Source organism: Perognathus longimembris, chromosome 3 (genome assembly GCF_023159225.1).
Source record: "Perognathus longimembris pacificus isolate PPM17 chromosome 3, ASM2315922v1, whole genome shotgun sequence".
NCBI classification, from domain to species: Eukaryota; Metazoa; Chordata; class Mammalia; order Rodentia; family Heteromyidae; genus Perognathus; species Perognathus longimembris.
Window position 1 is genome coordinate 62,452,748 of NC_063163.1, and position 19,498 is coordinate 62,472,245.

The following is a 19,498-nucleotide window of genomic DNA, read 5'->3' on the forward strand; positions in this document are numbered from 1 at the left end:
GACGTAGCCGGGTGGCCGTTTTGCGCATGCGCGCACTCGGGACGTAAACGCTGCGACCAAGTTCAAACCAGTGGCGGGTTCCCTCCGAGTCGTCCTCATCCCGGCTCCCTTCCTCTGCGCTTCTTAACCCATGGACCCGATTCGGAGTTTCTGCGGGAAGCTGCGGACTCTGGCTAGCACGCTAGACGATGAGACGTCCCGGCTTCAGCGAGCCCTGATCGGAGAGGAGAACGGTGAGTGAGGGGGGCCGGGCCGGGCCCCGAATCCCCGCCTCTTCCCGGCTCTGCGGCGGCCCGCAGTGCCCGGAGGGGCGGCTGCCAAAACTACCACCGCGCGTGAAATGAACCTACAGACTGGACGGGTTTACGTGAGGTGAGAGGTGAGCAGTGCTTCCACAGAGATGCGGCGTGTGAGGAAGAGGCAGGGGCCGGGGTCGGCGCCCACCATTGTGATTAACACTGCTCCCGGGGGCTGCGAATGCCCCTCCCCACTTTTTGTGCCGGTCCTGATGACTTGAACTCGGCCTGAGCTCTGTTTCTGGGCTTCTGGGCTCAAAGCTAATCCATTTTCGGCTTTTTGCTGGTTAATTGGAGATTAGAGTCTCACAATTTTTCCTGCCCCTGGAGTCTGAACCGCAATCCTCGGATGCCAGTCTCCTCAGTAACTAGGATTACAGTCACCTGTCTTTGTGTAGGCGTTTAAGACAATGTTACACATGCTATGGAGTTGTTCATAAAAATACCATATAAAAATTCAGATTAGAATGTAGCAATTAAGCTGGGAATGGTGGTACAAGCTCGCAATCCAGCACCGAGGCTGGAGTGTGTAGTTATGTTATAGTGGTTTTTGCTTTATGCCTGTTGAGTGATGTTTTCTTACCCAGTGCTTAACCGTTTCAGTAAGCATTTGTATATTATTCTCCAGTAAGCTATTGCCAATGTACATGCTAGTACTCAATACTACACTTTTAAGCAAAACAAAATTATTCCTTTTATTGGAATTTTTTTATAAATTCTATCAAGTGTTTAATAAATGTCATGATTTTAATATACCTTAAGACCTTCTAACCATTTGAAAATGTTTGGTTTTGTGACTGTAAAAATAATGTGCTTTGCATGAAACTTCAGATTTAGACAAGTAAAAGAAACTAACTCAGCCGGTCGCTCACACCTGTAATCCTAAGCTACTCATGAGGCTGAGATCTGAAGATCATAGTTCTAAGCCAGCCCAGGCAGGAAAGTTTGCAAGACTCTTTATCTCAGTTAAACCAACAAAAAGCTGGAAATAGTAGAGCACTAGCCTTGAGCAAAAAGGTTCAAGGGACAGCACCAGGACACAGTATTCAAGCCATAGAAACCAGCGCCTTAAAAAGAAAGAGAGCAGAAAGCGAGGGAGCAAGACCGAGGGAGAGGGAGGGAGGACAGAGACAGAGAGAAGAAAGGAGTCAAATATATCCCATAAACCGTCATCAGAAGACACTACTATTAATGTCTCAGGACCTTTTTTGTATTGGTTTATGTAATTAAGCTATTTCTCTTTCTGTTTGTTTTGTTTTGCCAGTCCTGAGGCTTGGACTTAGGGCCTGAGCAGTGTGCCCGGCTTCTTTTTGCTCAAGGCTAGCACTCTTACCACTTGAGCCACAATACCACTTCCGGCATTTTCTATATATGTGGTGCTGAGGAATCCGAACCCAGGGCTTCATGTATATGAGTCGAGCACTTTACTACTAGGCCACATTCCCAGCCCCTCTTTTTTTTTTTTTTTAATGGACTAACTTGTTGTTCTTCAGGTGCTGATGATTGAACACAGGGCCTTTGACTCATGTAGTCTACCTTTTTTCTTTTTATGTGAGTGTCCTGGGCTTGAACTCAGAGCCTGGGGCACTATCCTTGATTTTCTTTTGCTTAATGCTAGTGCTTTACCACTTGAGTCACAGCTCCACTTTGGGCTTTTTGGTAATTTACAGATGAGTCTCACAGACTTTCCTGCCAGAGCTGGCTTCCAACTGGAATCTTCAGGTCTCAACCTCCTAAGTGGCTAGGATTACAGATGTAAGACACCTCCATTTGATTTTACTTTGGTTTTGAGACTGAGTATTGCTTGTTCCTTTGCGTTGACCAGCTTCATACTCTTAACTTGCCTTTGGTTTATTTTTTGTTTTTTTACTGTGTGTGTGGTTTTTTTTTGTTTTTGTTTTTGTTTTTGTTTTGTCTTTTCTCTTTTGGTACTGGGGATCGAACTCAGAACGTTGCACTTGCTAGGCAAGCACTTTGCCACTCTGCTGCATCCGAGCCCTTAATTTACCTTTGTTTGCCTCTCGAGTAATCAGGATTACAGGTGTATATCACCAAACTAGCCTGGCCTGTGGGCTATTTTTTGTGATTGTTTTGGGTGGCACTTGTGTTTGAACTCAGGTCCTTGAGCTTGCTCAACTGGTGCTCTACCACTTGAGCCATGTCTCCATGCTTTTTGCTGGTTACTTGGAGATAATAGTCTCTTGGACTTTTCTACCCTGAGCTGGCTCATAACCATGATTCTCAGCTCTCAGCCTCTTGGGAAGCATGAGCCACTTCAATAAAGGTTTAAAGAATAGCCTTAATTCTCTTTCTTTCCTTTTTGTTTTTTAAGCAGTTGTCAAGAAGTAAATTCTAAATAAATGCCTACAAGGATTTTATAATTCTGAGAAACTACATTAAATTTTCTATGTTTTCTTCCATTTTTTTTATTTATTGGACTTTTTTTTATTTGTTTTCTACATTCATATTGTAGACCTTGAAGATTATCCAATGAGAATTTTACATGACCTTCATTCAGAAGTCCAGAATCTAAAGGTATCATTGCTGCAGTATTGATGCATTATTTTTCTTTGGTGAATTATTTTTTTAAGCTTAAACTTACAATATATAATGTATTTCCTTTCCTCATAAAAGGATGATGTTAATACCCTTCTGAATAAAGCAAGACTGCAAAGTCAAGAAAGCATTGGCTTCATAAAGGCAGCAAAAGTACTGATGAAAAAAAATTCAACGGATATCATAAAAATAAGAGAGTTTTTCGAGAAGTATGGATATGATCCACGTGTCAAAGAAAATTCAGGTTTGACTAATATTTATTTACAGCATTAGGTATAGTATTAAGGAAGGCAACATGATTAAGATAGCTATACTGTAGGCTTGGCCTATAGCTTGTTTTTAGTTCAGTTTCTACCAATATGTTTGTCATTCAATAATTATTCAGTAAACAATACTCAGTGGTGCAGTATAGATCACAAGTTTGAGGCCAGCCTGGGCTACATGGTAAGATTGTCAAAATACAAATGTACATTGACACACATATATAGTCTTTGCTTCCTCCACAGTGTTAAATGAGCATGAACATCCTCCTACATGAAAGAATTGTTTGAACAATTTCATTTGGAAAGAACAAGGTAAATCTATATGACAGAATAGGCTAGGTCTAGACTGCTTTGCCAGTGAATAGTTGAGAAGCCTTAAGCATGCTATTTTACTTTTCAGTGTTTATTTTTCTATAGAGTGAGATATTTTTACCTAAATTGATAAAGTGAGTTTCTAGTTTTAAAATTTTAACAGAAGGTCAGTAGTATAGCATAGTGGCTTAGAATTGAGAGCCAAAGGCCCATTATGGTTATACATGCCTATAATCCTAGCTATTTGGGAGTCTGATGACAGGAGGATTTCAATTCAAGGTCAGCCTAGGCTACATAGTGAAATCTTGTCATAGATAGAGAAGCTAAATTGCTACAAGTAAGCGTCAAATTTTAGTTCAAACTTCTACCACTACTTGCTGTTTCTTGCAAACTGACTAAGCTTGTATCACAGCTTATGTCTGGTGGGAGTATTTAATATAGCTACTGTGTGGGGTTGTATAAGGACTAAATGAGAATTTACATAGAGCAATGCTGGGCATGTTAAGTATCAACTGCTTTGTTCTACAGAACCTGGGTAATTTCTGGCTTTAATTATATATCTGTGTCTTTATGGAAGCAATCATATAAATAAAACATCCGTTCAAGTCCATATTGAGTGTTTCCCCGGGGTCTCAGGCTTTTGATAAACATGCTCCCAAATTCATGAAGGATAAAAATCTACTTTTGTAACAAGCTGTTTTAACTTAGACATCAGTAACGAGACTAAAATAATACTTTGCTAAATCTAGACTAATTTATTCCACACTTAATTCTGTATGACTTAATGATAGAATAATTTCAGGGAAAAAATATTTTTTGTCAGTTGTGGGGCTTGAACTCAGGGCCTGCTGCTGTCTCTGAGTCTCTGTGTGCTCAGGACTAGCACTCTATCAATTGAGCCACAGCTCTCTTTCCAGGTTTTTGAGTGGTTAATTGGAGATAAAACTCTCTCACTGGCACTTTTCTGCCCAGGCTGCTTTCAAACTGGAATTCTCAGATCTCAGCCTCCTGAGTAGCTAGGATTACAGGTGTTAGCCACCAGCAGCCGGCTTCAGAAAATATTTTTAAAGGACTCATAATACCCAGGTGCTGGTTGCTTAGGCGTGTAATTCTAGCTACCCAAGATGCTGAGATCTGAGGATCTTCGTTCGAAGCCAGCCCGGGCAGGAAAGTCTGTGAGGCACTTAGCTGCAATCAATCACCAAAGAAGCGAGAAGTGGAGCTATGGCTCAAATGGTGTAGCACTAGCCTTGTGCAAAAGAAGTTTGTGGACAGCACCAGGCCCCAGGACAGGCACCCAAAACAAAACAAAAGACCTGATGATTATCTTGAAGAAGTAAGGAATCTTATGTGTAGGTGTTGAATTTCTAAAGCACTGGTTTATTTCTCTCATTTGGCCTGAAAATGGAGTATGAGCAGATAAATACGTGTCAGAAATTTGTTGAAAGGGGCTGGGGATATGGCCTAGTGGCAAGAGTGCCTGCCTCATATACATGAGGCCCTGGGTTTGATTCCCCAGCACCACATATGCAGAAAATGGCCAGAAGTGGCGCTGTGGCTCAAGTGGCAGAGTGCTAGCCTTGAGCAAAAAGAAGCCAGGGACAGTGCTCTGAGCAAAAAGAAGCCAGGGACAGTGCTCCTCAGGCCCTGAGATCAAGCCCCAGGGCTGGTTAAAAAAAAAAAAGATTTCTGTAATCTTATCTGAGTATATTGGAAACCGTGTATACTGGTATTAGAACTAGGAAATTGAAAGGGAATACCAAAATTGAGAGACACAGGGTAAAAAAAGAGAAACAACTACAAAAGCAATACTTGCAAAGCTGTTTGGTGTAAGTGAACTGAACACCTGGGGGGGGGGAAGGGTAAGGGGGAGGGGGGAGGGGGGTATGAGGGACAAGGTAACAAACAGTACAAGAAATGTATCCAATGCCTAACGTATGAAACTGTAACCTCTCTGTACATCAGTTTGATAATAAAAACTTTAAAAAAAAAAAAGATTTCTTTGTTCAGAAATCTTCCAAATCAGCAAAAATACTGATTTTCTGATAATGTCCAAGTGTTCTTTCAACAAATTTCTTCTTTTTTTTTTTTTTGCCAGTCCTGGGGCTTGGACTCAGGGCCTGAGCACTGTCCCTGGCTTCTTTTCTCGCTCAAGGCTAGCACTCTGCCACTTGAGCCACAGCACCACTTCTGGCCATTTTCTGTATATGTGGTGCTGGGGAATTGAACCTAGGGTGTCATGTGTAGGAGGCAATCACTCTTGCCACTAGGCCATATCCCCAGCCCCCAAATTTCTTTTTTTTTTTGCCAGTCCTGGGCCTTGGACTCAGGGCCTGAGCACTGTCCCTGGCTTCTTTTTGCTCAAGGCTAGCACTCTGCCATTTGAGCCACAACACCACTTCTGGCCTTTTCTGTTTATGTGCTGCTGAGGAATTGAATCCAGCACTTCATGTATCCTAGGCAAGCACTCTACCACTAAGCCACATTCCTAGCCCCTGGTTTGTTTTTTACAAGCATGACATTCTGTACATTTATGTTTGCCTAGTGCGTTCCTCTTTGATTTCTTACAGTGTGTGAGAAAGAAGTCACTGACCCTCCGCTGGAGCTGGCTGAAACCAAGCATCTTCCAACACCTGATAGGAAGGCAGAGCTCTCTGATCCTTTGGTCTCTGAGAATCTTCTACGTAGTCCACAGCTTTCTGATTTTGGACTTGAGCGATACATGATACCCCAAGTTCTATTAAAACCTCAGCAAGCAGTAGACAACCATATGAAAGAGCACACCATTGACACTCCACCGACTACATACCCTCTAGTCAAAGTGCCTACAACCCCAAAATGCACTCTCAATATGGACAACTTTGAGTGTGTAACTCCTAAACTAGAACACTTTGGTATCTCTGAATACTCTATGTGTTTAAATGAAGATTACACAAGGGGCCTTAAAAAAATGATGACTAGTAAAAGGCAAGTAATTTTCTTATAAGGTAAAATTTTATCTATTTTGCTAAAAACTTTTGCATTTACTGATACTTTTCCCCCATAGAAAATATATGACAAACCAGACACCAGTGGCTCACACCTGTAATCCTAGCTACTCAGGAGGCTGAGAGCTGAGGATCGCAGGTCAAAGCCAGCCTGGGCAGAAAAGTTACCACGAGACTCTTATCTCCCATTAACCATATTTTCCTAGAGGTTAAATGTTAACTCTTTTGTAACTTTTAATTTCCTCTTGAATTGTCCCAGTGAGGAGGCCATAAGAACAGAACCTGTGACTGATGACAACTTCCTGGCCACTCCGGGCTCCATAATCCAGCAGCGGGAAAAATGTGGTGGGTTTAATACTCAGCTTTTAAGCCCTACTCTGCCCAAACTATCGTTGTACAGAAATGGCTTCGTCACCTTAGACAGTCCAGTCATTTTCTTACTATCTGTGACACTGCACTTTATTAAGCACTATTCAAATACTTTAAATTAAAACATAGAAATCCCACTATGGAGAAAATGAGCTATGCAACTTGTGGGCAGGGACAGAAGAGGGAAACTGGGAGAAGGCAAACGAAGGGATGACATTATCCAAAAGAGAAATGAATGCTTGCCTGAATCGTGAAATTGTAACCCCTTGGAATAAACCTTAATAATAGGGACTGGGAATATGGCCTAGTGGCAGAGTGCTCACCTAGCATGCATTAACCCCTGGGTTCTATTCCTTAGCACCACGTATACAGAAAAAGCCAGAAGTGGTGCTGTGGCTCAAGTGGTAGAGTGCTGCTAGCCTTGAGCAAAAGGAAGCCAGGGACAGTGCTCAGGCCTTGAGTTCAATCCCCAGGACTGGCAAAAAACAAAACAAACAAAAAACCTTAATAATAACAAAATTATACTAAAAAAATAAAATGTACTCTGAGGAGGTAGAGGAAGGAGAATTGTGAGTTTGAGGCCAGTCTGTGCTCCATAGCAAGTTCAGGGCCAGCTTGGAATATACGTACAGTAAGACACTAAAAAAAAATTTTTAAATAACTTTTTAATGTAACACCATTGTGCTTTGTGTTAATTTACCTTAAATCTGTTGCTTAAGAAAGTGGCTCTGTGTCTCAAGAGATAGAGCACTAGCCTTGAGCTGAAGAGCACAGGGGCAGCCCAGGCCCAGAGTTCAAACCCCACAACCAACCAAAAATAAGAAAAAAATGTGTTGGTTAAAGTTGTATATAATATTTCTTACTTAAGCCACATCTAGAATACACTAAGCATTTCAAGTTTGGGAGGTGTTTTTTTTTTTCAGCTCAGTAACTAAAAGTTTTAGGCACTGTTTCTATATTTGTCCCAGCAAACATAGGATATAAAATGTTTAAATTCTACACTTGTATGGTAACTGTAATTTTTCAAATTCTCTAATCTGTACCAAACCTATTGGAAAATGTTTAAAAATGACTAGTCTTCACCAGACCTATTCATAGTTTTTTGACATATATTCAGAAAATTTTTCTTTGGGTTTCTTCAGCACAAAAGCAGTGTTTTCTTCAGCCATTGATATTTCAGAGAAACATTCCCTTGTGTTGCGGTGTTTGTTACCATTTGTAGCTACTTTTGTTGCAGCTTTTATCTTTTATTTTTTTCTTTCTTTGCACTCTACCACTTGAGCCACAGCTCTTTTTGGTGGTTAATTTGAGATAATGTCATACATTTTTCTGTCCCAGCTGGCTTGCAACTGTGCTGCTCAGCTCTCAGCCTCCTGAGTAGCTATGTTTACAGGTGTGAGCCACTGGCACCTGGCAGCCTTTATGTTTGTATGTATGTAGGAATGTGTGTGTGTGTGTGTGTGTGTGTGTGTGTGTGTGCGCGCGCGCATGCGTGCCTGGGCTTAAACTCAGCCTGACATTTCTCCTTAGCTTTTGTGCTCAAGGATTACACTAACACTCGAGCCACAATACCACTTCCAACTTTATGCTGGTTAATTGGAGGTAAGAGTTACATAGACATTTCTGCCTGTGCTAGCTCTGAATTGAGACCCTGAGTGACTCAACCTCCTCAATGACTAGAATTATAGTCATGAGCCTCTGGCACCCAGCTTATATATAGTATTTAATAGATTTGTTGGTAAGTATCTTGTCTCCTTTGTTGCTATTGTGATAAATTTCTTTTCCGTTAGGAGTTTATTGCTTTTATTTCCATTATATAATAAATGTACAATTCATATTCACTATGTATGAACCCATACTACATGAGTTATGTTTATTTTGTACTGTTCTTACAACATTGCAATCTTACCAAACCTCTGATAGTACCTCTGGTACTAATGAAAAGCATGTCTGCCTATAAAGTACACAAAGTATATTGACAGCACTTAAACTTTATTCCATACCTATTGTATACAGATTCCATACCTGAGTATACAGATTCACCCTTGGTGCCTACATTCCGCACTCCTGGTTTGAAAATTCCTTCTACCAAGAACACAACTTTGGTAAGTTTCATATCACTGGAAACTATAATCTTTTTATCCTTATGACTCAGCTTCACTACTTCTTGCAGATTCAATCTGTCTAAAAAACTTTTAGAGTATATTTATAGTATATTTTAGAGGATATTTCTAGGATTTTAGCAATCTAGATTTGTAAAAGTTTTTATTCCCTTTAACTATGAAAATTTGTTGAAGGCAAATTGGGACATAGGTTTATAACAAATTATAGGGAAAAATATGAAAATGTGGGAAACAAATGAAATATCAAAAAATACAGAACACACAAGACATATTAACCTGGGGTTGCTTGTCATATTTGGAAGAACAGAAGAGAATATACAAAAAGAATGAATTGAAACTCCAAAGTGTGGTTGTCACTGGGTGAGATTAATGTCTAATTTTATGCTTTTTTTTCCTATTTAATAAAATTACCATCAAAACTGAACTACCCTGGGGCTGGGGATATGGCCTAGTGGCAAGAGTGCCTGCCTCGGATACACGAGGCCCTAGGTTCGATTCCCCAGCACCACATATACAAAAAAACACCAGAAACGGTGCTGTGGCTCAAGCGGCAGAGTGCTAGCCTTGAGCGAGAAGAAGCCAGGGACAGTGCTCAGGCCCTGAGTCCAAGGCCCAGGACTAGCAAAAAAAAAAAAAACTGAACTACCCTGCCAGGCACCAATGGCTCAGGCCTGTAGCTCAGCTGTGGCACTGAAGATCTGAAGATCATGGCTCAAAGCCATACCCAGAAGAAAAAAAGTCCATGAGACTTATCTCTAATAAACTACTCAAAAAGGGCTGGGAATGTGGCTTAGTGGTAGAGTGCTCGCCTTGCATGCATGAAGCCCTGGGTTCGATTCCTCAGCACCACATAAACAGAAAAAGCCGGAAGTGGCGCTGTGGCTCAAGTGGCAGAGTGCTAACCTTGAGCAAAAAAAAGCCAGGGACAGTGCTCAGGCCCTGAGTCCAAGCCCCAGGACTGGCAAAGAAAAATAAGTAAATAAAATAAACTACTCAAAAAACAAACCAGAAAAAAGCCAGAAGTGAGGCTATGACTCAAGTAGTAGAGTACTAGCCTTGAGCTGTAAAGCTCTGAGTTCAAGCCCCAGGACTGGCACCAAAAAAACACCAAAACTATCACGTGCCTATGGCTCACGCTTATAATTCTAGCTACTCAGAAGGCTGAGATCTGAGGATCAAGGTTCAAAGCCAGCCCGGGCAGAAAAGTCAATGAGACTCATTTCCAGTTAACCACGGAAAAACTAGAAGTGGGGATATAACTCCAGTAGTAGAGCGCTAGCCTTGAGCTAAAGAGCTCAGGGACAGTGCCCTGGCCCAGAGTTGAAGCCCATGACTAACAAAAAAACAAAACTTACCAAAATTGAACCACTCCTTAGAGACAAGATGAACACTTCCAACAACCTGTCCTATAGACAGACAACAGAATTGTTATTGTGGTGGAAATGTCCTGTAGACTGCAATGTTCAGATTAAAATGAGGCCAGTATTGCTGAGGACTTATTTTTGTAATTTAAGTTTGAACTGCCCCTGTGTAGTCTGTTGGATGGTGTGGCTGATGACAAACCATGCTTTGTTATCAATTGCAGCCTCAGGTTATCCACCTGCTAGTTTAGTTTACTATGTACATTACTGTTATGTGAAAACAACAAATGACATTTATTCCTGGCCTGTGTATTTCTTTATTACAAACTGTGACCTAAGGGAGACTGACTTCTCTTAACACGTCCATGACATGCTAAGCATCCCTCTGATCTGCTCTCTTGCTCTTGGAAGCAACCTGCCTGCTGCATTCCCGTGCAGACACTTCAGCTTGTCCCTACTGACTCTCATCTTCCCCAGTGAGTGTGTTACCTCAGTGGGTGGACTTGCAGTCAGCATTCCATTTCCTCACCCTAAGTTTTTTTATTAGGAATGAAGATGGTGCTTTGTCTCCTGTGTGCTATTTCTTTGTTTTTCTTGATGTCGTTTAACACTCGATCAGGGAAGGAAGGAGTAATCTGGAATGGGTACCCCGAGAAAACTGACAAGTTGACTAACATTTTCTATGTATGACATCTACTGTCATAATTCAATCCTTTGTTTTTATTGTATAGGTATCTACAAATTCTCCATTATCAAAAACAAATAATTTGTCTAATGATTTAGAAGTTAAAGATTGTGCCTCAATCATTTTAAGTTCTGATGAGTGCTTTGAGAACTTTGCAGATCCCTCCTCTCCAAAAATCTCATCTTATGAAAACCTGCTGAGAACGCCTACACCTCCAGAAGTAACAGCAGTTCCAGAAGATATTCTCCAGGTTACTTTTCCAGATTATTTTTTTATGACATTCTTTTCAAAATCATTATATTGAAAAGCCTTAAACTGCCTAAATTCTGTCTTTTATTTATCATCAGGCTAATGTGCTTATTTGGGTATTGAGGAAAAGCTTATGTTTTAGGCTATGAAGCCCTTCTAAATCCACCTGGGAATGGCTATCCTGAGCTCAGCACTAACTAGTAATGCCTCAGATTTTTAGCAATATTACCTTCATATTAATCTGTTACCCTTGTTTTTCTCTTTAATGTTGTGTTCTGGAATGTATTCTTAGGGTATTTCCAGTAGTTGTTCGGCTGTGGTTCCATGTTGTCCATTGGTCCATTGGAAGTGATGCTGGCTAAATGAGCTGATACTTCAGTTACTGTGCAGCTCTGCAGACCAGACTGTCACCAATAACCTGGACCAATGTTTCTTGAACTTTAGCCTTTGGGGACTTCATTTTGAGAACAATGACTTTCTGATGTAGGAATATCTGATTCTGTATTCTTAACATCCCTCACTGCTAGTCTATTACTGACTACTACATAACCAGTCCGATTCTTTGACTCTGTGTAATAAAAGTCGGTGTTTGACATTTGCTTTTAGTATGTAGAGTGGGTTTTTTTCTCTTTAGCCTACATTCATAACACATGTGGTTTTGTGATAACTGCATAGATAGGTACATTGAGCACATTTATCCTATCTAGTATATTCCTGTAAACCTCTCAGGTGCATGGAATTCTTTTTCTTTCTGTCAGTCCTGGGTCTTGAACCTTGGCTTCCTTTTGCTCAAGGCTAGCACTCTACCACTTGAGCCACAGCACCACTTCCAACTTTTTCTATTTTTGTGGTGCTGAGGAATCAAACCCAGGCCTTCATGAAGCGTGCTAGGCAAGCACTCTACCACTAAGCCACATTCCCAGCCCCAGGTACATGGAATTATTATAACCATTCTAGAAATGTCCCTGGCTTATGGAGAGCTTTGCCCAAATGCCAGTGGAACTAAATCATCCTAAAATATCAACAAAATCTTTGTTAAATCTTTTTTGAATTTTTAAATTTTTTTGTCTTTTGTTTTCCTGAGAAATTTATAAATTGGGTGAGATAAATTGAACATGTCTGTCTTCATGGGAGTTTAGAAAGCACCACTTCTCCTGGCTTCCTCCTTTTTCTCCTTTCCAAAGAAGGAAATTGCTTTTTTCCTTGTGTTGCTGGGGACAGGGAACTCGGGGTCTTACGCATGCCAGGTGAGCATGCTACCACCGAGAGCCATCCCCAGCCTCTAAAGGACCACTGTGTGCATGAAAAATATATTGCTGATATCTCAGAATCTTCTCTTATAATTAGTCTTTTTTTTTTTGGCCAGTCCTGGGGGTTGGACTCAGGGCTTGAGCACTGTCCCTGGCTTCTTCTTGCTCAAGGCTAGCACTCTGCCACTTGAGCCACAGCGCCACTTCTGGTCATTTTCTGTATATGTGGTGCTGGGGAATCGAACCTAGGGCCTCATGTACACGAGGCAAGCACTCTTGCCACTAGGCCATATCTCCAGCCCCTCTTATAATTAGTCTTATAACTGATTTTTCTTTGGGGCATTTCATATTTTACCTATGTATATTTTCTTTAACATTTTTGTAAATTATAGGCTTAATTTTGCTTTCAGAAATACATCACTACTTGTTTCCATTAACCTCAGTGTATCTTCAAAGGCTTCAGAAAGCAAACTTTCTATGCAAATTGAATTTCTAATATCTCCACCTTTTTATTGCTGTTGAATATCTACTGAACTGCTAAAGCAGTTCTCAGTGTTTTAAATAACCTTTATGTTTTAATTTTCCATGGCTTTTCTTGAGTGTTTAGAACTTCTTCCAGATTATGTCATTTACATGATTGGTAAAAAGTAATTTGCTTTTTGTTTTAGATTTTATCAAAATACAAATCTAACCTCACTACTCCAGTAGCAGTAAAAGCAGTGCCTCCCAGGAAAGGGTTCCTCAGATATGAAGGACAAAGCATCCGAGATGTTGGCAACAAGGAAAACTGGTGAAGGTGAGTGTGGCCCCATGATAAGGAAAGTTTGAGTGCTATTTGTGGACTTTGAGCATTAGGTAAAATGTCTGTCTCTACTTTTCATATAGAACTTGAGATTGCTAAAACCCAAATTTCCACATTATCTAGTTTAATTACGTGAATGGAAATCTAACCCTATTTCCTTTTTTTTTTCTTCAGTGTATGTGTGCACGTGCATGCGTGTATGCACACCTATGCACCACTAAGCATCAAAAAGAAACAAAATATGGGGCACTAGTGGCTCATGACTGTAATCCTAGATACCCAGGAGGTTGAGATCTAAAAATTCTGTGAAATTATTTTCATTTGCCAATCCTGGGGCTTGAACTCAGGGTCTGAGCACTGTCCCTGAGCTTCTTTTGCTCAAGGCTAGCTCTCTACCACTTGAGCCACAGTGCCCCTTCCAGCTTTTTCTGTATAAGTGATACTGAGGAATCAAACCTAGGACTTCATGCATGCTAGGCAGGCAGTCTACTGCTAAGCCACATGCTGAACCTGAATCTGTGAAATTCTTATCTCCAATTAGACACACAAAAAAAACTAGAAGTTGGAGGTGTAGCTCAAGTGGTAGAGCAAAAAATAAAAAAGCTCCAGGACAGCGCCGAGGCCAAGTTTATTTAAACCCAGGACCAGCACCAAAAAGACAAGAATAGGCCCTTGTACTCAGTGCCTATGCCCTGCCCCTTGGCTTTTTCACTCAAGATTGGTGTTTTATCACTTGAGCCACACCTCCATTTCTGGCTTTTTTCTGGTTAATTAGACACGGAGGTTCAGATGTGTCTGCCTGGGCTAGCTAGCTTTGAACCTCAGTCCTCCTCAGATTCAGCATCTCGAGTAGCTAGGATTACAGGTGGGAGCCTCCAGGGCCTGGCTAATCCCAGTTGTTGTTGTTTTTATAGGAGTAAATATTAGTTATCATCTGTTCTGCTAATGACTTTTAATTATCCTCCCTTGACAGTTTTATTTGTCTGTTTGCAGGAATTCCTTTGAACCATCTATTGTAGAGCAGAATACGGTATAAGCAGATCTGGACTTACACATTCTCCTCCCTCTTGGACAGTGATGGTTTAACTTGGGTTTTGTGGAGTTTTGATTTGTTTTCACCTGTCTTGCAGACATATTGTTGAGTCATCCGATTTTTAAGGATGATTACCATCTCAATGTTAAATTAACCTGTTTAACCTAATAGAATGACTTAAGTAATGTCAGGAATTGTACAGTTTTTAAGATATAAATGCTATTGCTTATTAGCTACTCTGATCAGACACCTCTGATCTTGTGGACAGGTGGTTGCTGCTGTCTGCCAGCTCTGTCCATCTGTTTCATGACTGTCCCGAAGTCTTTTTTTGGCCCTTAAAGCACTAATGGCTGCCTGTGGTACGTTCCTGGAACTCCCCTACCTGGGAAGTGGCAAGCATAATGAGTTCCAGGCCAAAGATAGCAAAACCCCATCTCAGAAACAAAATGCAAAAAAATTCAAAAGGGCTGGGGGCATTGTCTAGCATGTGTGATGCCCTGGCTTTAGTCCCTGATTTGCTATTTGCAAACTACAGAGAAAGCATTAAACTAACGTTCTGGCATAGGTAACTGCACTGTGTGCAGTGAAGGTGGCAGTATGAGGCAGCTGGAAGGAGGCAGGCACTGCTGTGAGGATGCTTGTCTTCTCTTTCTCCCAGCTTCGCATTGTGGTGAACATTCTCACAGCACCACTTGACTGGTGCCTTCTAGCTTTGCTCTCTAGCTTGGCCACACAGCACTTTCCTCTGGAAGGTTCTGACTAACCCTGGGCCAGGGATCCTTCTGTACATCCTCTGGGTTTCTAGAACTACTGCCTGTCCATCGAGCCTGAGATCCTTCCAAATTTAAGAGCTGAAAAGTCATTATCTAATTTCTTAGCTTTTCGGAGTTCAAAGTAAAGATGATTCTTTAATTGTGCTTTGAAAATCAAATGGAAGAATTACTGTTTGTTTATATAATGGGCAATAAATCTTTTTCAACTGGCTAGTTTATCAAGGTAAAGTCTAGTCCATTGTGAGAGTGTGTGTCTGTGTCTGTGTCTGTCTCCTGGGGCTTGGTCTCCGGGCCTGGGTGCTGTCCTTGATCTCTTTTTGCTCAAGGTTTTCTACCACTTGAGCCACAGCTCCAATTCTAACATTTTAGTGGCTAATTGGAGATAAGAATCTCACAGACTTTCCTGCCTGGGTTGTTTTTAAACCCTGATCCTCAGATTTTAGCTTCCTGAGTAGCTAGATTACAGGTGTGAACCACTCACATCCAGCTAGTTCATCTTTTGAATTAAGTTTCTTTTTTTTTTTTTTTTTTTTTTTTTGCCAATCCTGGGGCTTGGACTCAGGGCCTGAGCACTGTCCCTGGCTTCTTTTTTCTCAAGGCTAGCACTCTGCCACTTGAGCCACAGCGCCACTTCTGGCCATTTTCTGTATATGTGGTGCTGGCGAATTGAACCCAGGGCCTCATGTATAGGAGGCAAGCACTCTTGCCACTAGGCCATATCCCCAGCCCCCTGAATTAAGTTTCTTTACAATCTTTGACTACTTGCCATTTGTTCCAAAAACTAGACATTAAAGGATATGAGGAGGCAGATCTAGCAAAGGAGAGTGGGATGAGGCTAGTGAAGTAGGAAGGAAATGTTTCAGGCAGAGCTATCACTATAGGCTATCACTGTAGATTTCCTTAACTATTACTAAAAATTCAAATTAAAAGGACAGAGTATTGACTGATAGGCTTGGCAAAGTTGACTTTGACAACACTGATGAATTTTGGTGGCTTTCTGGAGATAGATGGGTGGAACACTGGAGAGAGGGCTGAGGAGAGGAAGTAGCCCTACAAGTAGAACTCAAGTCCTGTTGAAGCAAGGAGATACAGAAGTCAGTTGGCTAGACGGGATATGGAGCAGGAAGGTTTTAAGGTTGGTCCTAGACTAGGCATTTGTTTGCTTGCAAAGGAGCTCCACTTTTATGATGGCCCTGATCATTCAGATTTAGTTTGTCCAAGACGTATTTCCATGACCCTACCACCTTGCTCCTACAAGCCTAGCTTGTGTGACAGCATAGTACCACAGCTTCCTAAGCTTCAAATGCTGGGTTGTTTGTTGTTGTTTTTTTACAAATGTGTCCTCACTGCTCTTCAAGTGATAAGATCCTTAGCCTAGTCTAAGTGACCATGTGGCCTGTATGACCCCATCCAGCTTCTCAAACTTCCAACCTGTGCCTTGGTCGCACCACCTTTCAGCTTCTCATTCTTCCTGCCACAGGGTTTCTTGCTCACTGACTGCTCTCAATGCAGGCATTCCTATCCAGAAGCAATTCCTATCCATGGTGCTTGCCTGCTTAGTTACTGCCCTTAAAAACTGGCCAGACAACAGTGGCTTGTGCCTACAATCCTAGCTACTCAAGAAGCTGAGATCTGAGAATCGTGGTTCAAAGCCAGCCTAGAGAGGAAAGTCCTTGAATCTCTGTTAACCACCATCAAGAAAAAACAGGAAGTGGAGCTGTGATTCAAGTGGCAGAGCACTGGCCTTGAGCAAAAACAAGTTCAGGCACAGTGACCAGGCCCTGGGTTCAAGCCCTAGGACTGGCAAATAAATAAAACTTCACCATCAAGCTCTATTGCTAGGCTCAGCCAAGCATCACTGAGCACACCAGGCAATGATGTGCTACTCCCCAAGCCAGCCTTAGCCTGGGACCCTGATTAATGGAAAAGAGCAGTAGGTTTACTGCCTAGAGCTCCTCTGTGTTTCCTTGCCAAGTGGGAAATAGTCACCTGTGTGTGAAGACCAGGGATTCTAAAAGACCAAGGTGTGAGGACTCCAGTCAGCTAGGCTGACATCAGCAAGCCCTACCCCCATGTTTCAGCTAAATGGTCCATAAACTCAAATTTAGCTATCTTTTCTTGTCATTTCTTTTTTTTTTTTTTTTTTTTTTTTTTTTTTTTTTTTTTTTTGCCAGTCCTGGAGCTTGGACTCAGGGCCTAAGCACTGTCCCTGGCTTCTTTTTTTTTTTTTTTTTTTTGCTCAAGGCTAGCACTCTTCCACTTGAGCCACAGCGCCACTTCTGGCCACTTTCTGTATATGTGGTGTTGGCGAATTGAACCCAGGGCCTCATGTATACGAGGCAAGCACTCTTGCCACTAGGCCATATCCCCAGCCCCTCTTTTTCTTGTCATTTTAAACCCACTTTTTGGTTGTTTGTCCTGGAGCTTGAACTCAAGACTTTAGACTATCCCTTAGTTTTTGTTCAAGGCTAGGACTCTACAACTTGAGCCACAACTCCACTTGCAGGTTTTTTTCTTGGTGGTTCATTAGAGATTGTCTCATGGACACTCCTGCCCCAGCTGGCTTTGAACTACAATCTTCAGATCTCAGCCTAATCAGCTAGGATTACAGGCATGAACCACCAGCACCCAGCCTCATTTTTTAAACAGCTTCATTCAGTCCCCCGTCCCCCATTTCAAATAGTGTACAAATGGGTTTCAGTTCAACATGTTCATTTATGAGTACAACACATCTTGATCATTGTCACCTTTCCAACATTCTCCCTCAACTCCACCCATCCACTCATTATTGGTACTCTTCTTTTCTGTCATGATACTTGGTAGGGCATGTAATAAAATATTTGGACATACATTTAATCTTTCCAGTGGACCTCAAGCTCAATGATGGCAAAGGCTTTGCATATGTTAATTACCCAAGTATATAGCATGTCTACTGAATTATTACTGAGTACTCAGATTTCACTAGATATGGCATGGTTCTAAATGCTTTATGTATACTGAAGTCTTTTTTTTTTTTTTAAGCAATTGCCTGATTTTTCAGATGAGGAAATCTGATCAATTTTCCTCTCCCATTTCCCATCCCAACTCTTAGTCTCTGCCCTCTGTTACTATCTAGAAGTTCCTCCCTTTAGTCTCTGCCCTCTGTTACTATCTAGAAGTTCCTCCCTTATCTTCAACCAACAGTACATTAAAAATTGGGGGGAGGGGGGCCCTGGGAATATGGCCTAGTGGCAAGAGTGCTTGCCTACTATACATGAAGCTCTTGGTTCAATTCCCCAGCACCACATATATGGAAAACGGCCAGAAGGGGCGCTCTGGCTCAAGTGGCAGAGTGCTAGCCTTGGGCAAAAAGAAGCCAGGGACAGTGCTCAGGCCCTAAGGCCCAGGACTGGGGGGGGGGGGGGGGGGGGGGGAATTGTGGTACAGTACTTGCCTAGCATGCATAAGGTCCCTGGTTTGATTCCCAGTATTTTCTAATGGAATAAAGCATACTTCGAGCACATTCCATTTCACTACCTACCCAAGAAATTACGACTTCTGGTAAAAGTAAACTGTCTCAGCTATAGGCAAACTTGAATACACAGCCCTCGCTAATCAACCCAAGGAAATATGGAACTCACAGCCATATTTATCAATAAAGATAGATGTTTGGGGAGGCCAGACTGGGGGCTCATGCCCAGTAAATTTATTCAGGAAGCTGAGATAGGTAGGAGTTTGAAGGAAAAGTCTACAAGACTTATCACCAACTAATCACTGAAAGCAAAAATTGGTGCTATGGTTCAAGCGGTAAAGTGCTATCCTTGAACAAAAGAACTCTGGGACAGCACCCAGGACTTGAAATGAAGCCTCTACTGGCACACACACACAAAAAAAGTATACAAGGACTGAGTAAGGCATTACAGTTAATCTAGATGACTGTCTTGCAGACAGGCAATTGTGAATTTACATGAACAGCAGTGACTAAGGGTGGAAGTATGAATACTTTCTGCAAATAAGGTCTTCAGCTCTTTCTGTCACTGGGTCCCTACATCTGCATGCTCCTCTTTTTGAGTGGTAGCCCTTCTTCCCATAACTGGGAAGCAGTCTGTCAGGGTTGTGAGGATGAAATGAGGGAAAGCATGGTAATGTTTCTAGCCCAGGATCTGGGCACTTAAATCACAAAACTAAGTTTGGAATTTGTGTCTAGTTTTCATGAATTTACAACCTGGCCTAACAGTTTAGTTCTTTTTTCCCTTAAACTAAACTTAGCCATCACATGCACATAGACCCACACATACACAACCGATGACGTTACTAGAGCCAATGACAAGTTTAGCAGTCCCAATTATGTACTGTGAGACGCAGGCGATGTCAAGTACTGTAACACACTCCAGAGGGGAACTTTTCAACAATACCTATGAGGCCATCAGGACAGATGCTAAAGCACTGAGCAAGATGCA

General features: G+C 41.7%; 1 protein-coding gene and 1 long non-coding RNA gene across 2 annotated transcripts in view; one reads left to right on the forward strand and one right to left on the reverse strand.

Moving 5' to 3' along the window:
* Window positions 1-15,332, forward strand: Ska3 (spindle and kinetochore associated complex subunit 3). The gene is made up of 9 exons (XM_048341655.1): window positions 1-233; window positions 2,770-2,831; window positions 2,931-3,096; window positions 5,998-6,394; window positions 6,674-6,762; window positions 8,809-8,888; window positions 10,999-11,202; window positions 13,120-13,247; window positions 14,247-15,332. The coding sequence occupies exons 1-8, from the start codon at window positions 131-133 to the stop codon at window positions 13,243-13,245; spliced, it is 1,227 nt and encodes a 408-aa protein (XP_048197612.1). The 5' UTR covers window positions 1-130; the 3' UTR covers window positions 13,246-13,247; window positions 14,247-15,332.
* Window positions 14,102-19,498, reverse strand: part of LOC125348436 — a 15,143-nt gene continuing 9,746 nt past the window's right edge. Inside the window, exons 2-3 of the long non-coding RNA XR_007210368.1 lie at window positions 14,373-14,376; window positions 14,102-14,139 (exon numbers count right to left, since the gene is read on the reverse strand). This is a non-coding gene — a long non-coding RNA (uncharacterized LOC125348436). The remainder of the gene's footprint in view (window positions 14,140-14,372; window positions 14,377-19,498) is intronic.